The sequence below is a fragment of the Neovison vison genome, chromosome 7 (assembly GCF_020171115.1).
Source record: "Neovison vison isolate M4711 chromosome 7, ASM_NN_V1, whole genome shotgun sequence".
Classification (NCBI taxonomy): Eukaryota; Metazoa; Chordata; class Mammalia; order Carnivora; family Mustelidae; genus Neogale; species Neogale vison.
This window is the reverse complement of record NC_058097.1, coordinates 130,460,897-130,467,187: the sequence shown is the minus strand read 5'-3', so window position 1 is coordinate 130,467,187 and position 6,291 is coordinate 130,460,897. Positions and strand designations below refer to the sequence as shown.

Here is a 6,291-nt window from a genome sequence, read left to right as displayed (position 1 = left end):
GAACTATTTCTTAGTGGTTTACAAGTAAAGAATTTTAAAATCATGAATGAGTGTCATTTCATCAAACGGTTTTTTGGTACGTACAAGATGATAATATTTCTCATTTTCTTTGTTAATATTCTGAATTATATCATTAGATTTTCAGATGTTGAATCATTCTTTCATTCCTGGGATACATTCTATTTGGTCATGAGGTATTATTCTTTTAATATGTTGCTTTATTTGGTTGGAAAATATCCCGTGTAGCTTTCATCTATGTTTATAACTAAATATGGCCTATAGCTTAAAATTTTTTTTGTCCTTTTCTGATTGTGTTGCCAAAGATAATGGCCTCATTTGAGTAGCTTTCTAACTTTTCTATACTCTGAAAGAATTTGCATCAGTAAGAGTTAACTGTTAAGTTTGCTAGAATCACCTACAATATGATCTATCTTTTGGGCTTTTAGAGGTCATACTTTGAATTGGATTCTTATATTTTTGTGTTTATGCTTTCTAGTTTTTCTTGGATCTATTTTGGCTATGTTTCCTCTGTAGAAAGTTATTCTTTTTTGAAAATTTTGATGTCAGGATACCAAGAAGATTCTCTTTGGAGATTAATTTTTTTTCTACTGTATTACTAGATTTGTGCAATACTTAATTTCTAGTCTTGCCTATTATCTTCTCTCTTATGATCAGTTATATTCATGGTGTGTTTTTATTAGTCTCTTCAAAGAACAGTTTTGGTCTTCATCCTTGTTTTGTATGTATTATCTTTCATTAATTTCATCCTTATTCCTTGTCATTTGTTTCCTCTCCTCCTATCTAATTTCAAGCTCCTTCAATTCGGTGTTTATTATTTATTTTTATTCACTATTCCTTTTAGTACAATGAAATATGTATCTTCATCTTCTTTAGTGCTAGCTTAATACCTAAACTCTATCTTTATTTTATTTTTATTATTTTTCTTTTTTATTGTGGTATAATTAACAGGCAATGTTATTTTAGATTCAGGTATACAATGTAATGATTCAGCAATTCTATATATTACCCAATGCTCAACATGGTAATGTGTAGAATTGTTGAATCACTATATTGTACAACTGAAACTAATACAACACTGTATGTTAAGTATATTGGGATTAAAAATCTTCTTTATTGGGCACCTGGGTGGCTCAGTGGCTTAAGGCCTCTGCCTTTGGCTCAGGTCATGATCCCAGGGTCCTGGGATCGAGTCCCATGTCCAGCTCTTTGCTCAGCAGGGAGCCTGCTTCCCTTCCTCGCTCTCTGCCTGTCTCTCTGCCTACTTGTGATCTCTGTCTGTCAAATAAATAAATAAAATCTTTAAAAAAATAAAAAAAACTTTAAAAATGTTCTTTATTTCTGGGGTGTCAGTTATTTCTTCTCCTTTGTATCTGATTTTATTTATTGGGAGTCCTCTCTCTTTTTTCTTGATAAGTCTGACTAAAGGTTTATCAAATTTATCTTATCCTGGTTTCATTGAGCTGTTTTATTAGATTTTTTAAGTCTCTATTTCATTTATTCTGCTCTAATCCTTTTTATTTCCTTCTTCCTATTGGCTTTGAGCTTTGTTCTTCTTTTTTTTTTTTAGCTCTTTTAGGTATGAGTTTGGGTTGTTTATTTGAGACTGTTCTTGTTTCTTGAGGTAAACCTCTACTGCTATAAACTTCCCTTTTAGGACAACTTTTTTTTCATCCCAAGATTTTGGACTGTTGTTTTTTCTTTTTCTTTTTTTTTTGTTTCCCATGTATTTTTTTATTTCCTCTTTGATTTCTTGGTTGAACCATTTATTGTTTAATAGTATTTAGCATCCATGTATTTTAGTTCTTTCCAGATTTTTTCTTGATTTCTGGTTTCATAGTGTTCTAGTCAGAAAGGACACATGATATGATTTCAGTATTTTTGAATTTACTGAGACTTATTTTGTGGTCTAATGTGATCTCTTCTGGAGAATATTCCATGTGCACTTGAAAAGAATGTGCATTCCACTGTTCGGGTTTGGAATATTCTGAGTTTATATGTTAGGTCTATCTGGTCCATTGGGTCATTTCAAAGCCACTGTTTCCTTGTGATTTTCTGTCTGCATGATCTATCCATTGATATAGTGGGGGTTAAAGCCCCCTACTATTACTGAATTACTGTCAATTTCTTCCTTTATGTCAATCAATAGTCTCTTTATGTATCTAGCTGCTCCCATATTGGGTGCACATTTACAGTTGTTATATCCTCTTGTTGGATTATTCCGTTTATCATTATGTAGTATACTCCTTTGTCACTCTATGTTTTTTGATTAGAGCATTTAGCCCATTTACATTTAATTACTGAAATTGTCTTGGGAAACTCTTTGTCTTTCCTTTTATTCCAAATGATAATGGTGCTAGGTAAGAGTATTCTTGGTTGCAAGTCTATTTCTTTCAGTACTTTGAATATATCATGCCATTTTCTCCTGGCCTACAAAGTTTTTACTAAAAAGTTAGCTGGTAGCCTTATAGGTTTTTTTTTTTCCATATGTAACTGTTTTCTTTTCTCTTTCTGCTTTTAAAATTCTCCTCTACTAGCTTTGCCATTTTAATTATTACATGTCTTGGTATGGACCTCTTTGGGTTAATTTTGTTGGGGTCTCTCTGTGCTTCTTGGATTTAAATGTCTTGTTTCCTTCCCCATATTAGGAAAGTTTTTAGTTATTTCTTCAAATAAATTTTCTTCCCCGTTCTCTCTCATATTCCAAGGCTCCTATAATTCAAATGTTATTCCCTGGATGATGTCATGGAGTTCCCTTAACCTATTCTCATTTTTTATTACTCTTTTTTTCTTTCTGCTTTTCAGCTTTGTTGCTTTCCATTGCCCTGTATTCCAAGTTGCTGATCTGCTCTTCTGCCTCCTCTCATCTGCTATTGATTCCCTTCAGTGTATTTTTTTTTTCAATTTCAGTTACTGAGTTCCTTTTCTCTGATTGGTTTTTTTTAAATATTTTCTCTCTGTTGAAGGTTTCACTGAGATCCTCCCCTCTCTCCTCAAGTCCCTGAGTATCTTTATGACCACTACATTTAATTCTTTATCAGGCATATTGCTTGTCTACATTTCATTTAGCTCTTTTTCTGTGGTTTTGTCCTCTTCTTTCATTTGGGACATATTCTCTGTCTCCTCATTTTGTTAAACTCTCTGTGTCTGTTTCCCAATAGGAAAGTCAGCTATGTACCGATCTTGGAAAGTGGTGGCCCTATAAAAAAAGAGGTCCTGTGGTGCCCTACAGCACAATGCCCCCTATTCACTAGAACCAGGCACTTCAGAGGTGTTCACTATGTGGGGTCTATGTACCCTAGTATTGTGGTTGAGCTCCATCTAAGCTCTATTTTTAGATAAACATATGGAAGTTTGTGACAATCATCATAGCTTAGTGAATTATCACAACTAGCTCTTCTGATGGCTGTGTAACCAGCACCCAGGTTCAAAACAAGAATATTAATATGCTCCAGAGGCACCCTTATGTCCCCATGCACAATCTCTCTCTTTTCCAAAGGTAATCACTACTCTGACTTCTAATATAGATTACTTTGCCTAATTTGTATCTTTATAAAAATGGAATAATGGAGTAGGTATTCTTTTGAGACTGGATGATTTTGCTTAGTATAATGATTATAAAATTATTCTTATATTTCTTTGTAATTTTTTGTCCTCATTGCTGTATTGTATTCCATTATATGGATATACTATCACATATTTATTCTACTGCTGATGGGCATTTAGGCTGTTTCCAGTATTTGCCCACTAGAAATAATGTTATAGACATTCTTGGAGGTGACTGTCAGTGCAGAGCCATGCACATTGTGGGAACAGTTCAACCATAGCACAGGCATGTGTTCAATTTTACACAAGCAGATGCTCAATTTTAGTGTATACTGACCAAATAGTTTTCCAAAGTGAATGTAATGATTTCCATTCTCTTTATTAGAATATAACCCCTCCACATTGTTCCACATCCACACCACCTCTTGTTTTGTTAATCTTATAAACTTCTAGCCTTTCTTTGAGTGTGCAATAATATTCCATAATGGTATTTTATTTGTAACTCTCTAATAACTTTTGCAACATTAATTTTCAACCCTTCTGTATTCTTCCTTTTAGGCTTTGTTTAAACACTGCCCTGAAGAAATAACCTGTATAATCACCCAAGACTGAGTGATTCAATAGACCTCCAGGGAACAGAGCTGAGTAGCGACTGAAGAGCAGCACAGGCTTAACCGGTGCTAGTTCTAGGCAACTCTTCCTCCCAGAGCGTCATTCGCTGGTGAATCAGCAAGCCTAAGAAACATTATCATTTCATTTTCATAAAGGTCCATTGGTGGTTCCTAGTGACTCAGACTCTCAAACCCATTTTTTAAAATATAGCATTTTCCAGTATCCTCAACTATCTAGAACATACTGAAAAACTTTGTGAAGCTTGGTGCTTATTAATGGAAGCTATGAAGTCTAAGGCCAGCTGTGCTCAGAACCCAAGCTGTACCATAATGATATTTCATCCAACCAAAGAAGAGTTTAATGATTTTGATAAGTACATTGCTTACATGGAATCCCAGGGTGCACACCGAGCAGGCCTCGCCAAGGTGATTCCACCCAAGGAATGGAGGGCCAGGCCGACCTATGACGACATCAGTGACATCCTAATTGCAACTCCCCTCCAGCAGGTGGTCTCCGGGCAGGCAGGTGTGTTTACTCAATACCATAAAAAGAAGAAAGCCACGACAGTGGGCGAGTACTGCCGTCTGGCAAACAGTGGGAAGTATCAGACTCCACCACACTCGGGGTTTGAGGATTTGGAGCGAAAATACTGGAAGACGCGACTCTACGATTCTCCCATCTATGGCGCTGACATCAGCGGCTCCTTGTTCGATGAAAACACCAAAGAGTGGAACCTGGGACACCTGGGAACCATCCAGGACCTGCTGGAGCAGGAGTGCGGCGTGGTGATCGAGGGCGTGAACACCCCCTACCTGTACTTCGGCATGTGGAAGACCACGTTCGCCTGGCACACGGAGGACATGGACCTGTACAGCATCAACTACCTGCACTTCGGGGAGCCCAAGACTTGGTACGCGGTGCCCCCAGAGCACGGCCAGCGCCTGGAACGCCTGGCCAAGGAGCTTTTCCCGGGCAGCGCCCGCGCCTGCGAGGCCTTCCTGCGGCACAAGGTGGCTCTCATCTCGCCCACGGTGCTCAAGGACAACGGGATCCCGTTCAGTCGGATCACGCAGGAGGCGGGCGAGTTCATGGTGACCTTTCCCTATGGCTACCACTCTGGCTTCAACCACGGCTTCAACTGCGCCGAAGCCATCAACTTCGCCACCCCGCGCTGGATCGATTATGGCAAGGTGGCCTCGCAGTGCAGCTGCGGGGAGGCCAGGGTCACCTTTTCCATGGACGCCTTCGTGCGCATCCTGCAGCCCGAGCGCTATGAGCTGTGGAAGCGCGGGCAGGACCGGGCTGCCGTGGACCACACGGAGCCCGTGGCGCCCGGCGGTCCGGAGCTGAGCGCCTGGCGGGAGGTGCGCGGCCCCGGGAGAGGCACGTGGAGCCTGCGGCACCTGCCACCGCGCCGGGCCCTACGGGGCCCGCGACCCGGGGCGGCTGGCTGGAGCCCCCGCCGCCGGCGCCGCCGCCTGGCTCCGCGCCAGGCCTCCCCGCGCCCCTTACCCGCCCAGAGTTCTTCCTCTGCTGCCCAGTGCGGGGCTGTCCCCTCCTGCCCCTCCAGGGAGCCCGGCCCCACCGGGCCACAGCCCCCCACTCCCTGTGCCCCAGGTCCCCGGCCCTCCCCTGGCAGGTGTGGTCCTGGTCGTCGTCCTCGGGAACAGGGTGCTCAGGGGGCTCAGGGGCCTAACCTCCAAGCCCGGGCCAAGAGGCGTGTCTTGGGGGGAGCAGGGTACCCAGCTCCGTACTTTGAGGCTCAGCCCTTTCCTGTGGATGGAGGCTGGGTGGACAAGCCCGCACCACCGAGCCCTGGGCTTAGGCAAGCTGCTGAGGCTTCCTTGTCTGGCTGTGCCCCAGTCCCCTAAGCCTGGGGGACACTTTTGTAACCCACTGCTCTTGAGTGTGGCCACAGTTTTCTTGAGACTGGCCATATTAATGTCAGAGCTTTGGGCGAGCTTGCAGGACACTGGTCTTGCTTGAGAGTCCTGTGATGTTGCCACTGATGCGTTGAGTCCATGTTCTTTACCAAGTTCGCCATAATTGTTCTTTCTGCCAGACCCTGGAATGTCTTTGGACACTGCTGATGCCCGTTTCGCCAGCTGAGCTTTC

The 6,291-nt window shown here is 42.1% G+C and overlaps 1 protein-coding gene across 1 annotated transcript; it reads left to right on the top strand.

Moving 5' to 3' along the window:
- The first annotated feature begins 4,415 nt into the window (after positions 1–4,415).
- Positions 4,416–6,047, top strand: LOC122913476 (lysine-specific demethylase 4D-like). The gene has a single exon (XM_044260195.1). The coding sequence runs from the start codon at positions 4,452–4,454 to the stop codon at positions 6,045–6,047; it is 1,596 nt and encodes a 531-aa protein (XP_044116130.1). The 5' UTR covers positions 4,416–4,451.
- The last annotated feature ends 244 nt before the right edge of the window (positions 6,048–6,291 follow it).

Coding starts and splice junctions, on each gene's coding strand:
- LOC122913476 (XM_044260195.1), top strand. CDS start 4,452: ATGGAAGCTATGAAGTCTAAGGCCAGCTGTGCTCAGAACCCAAGCTGT.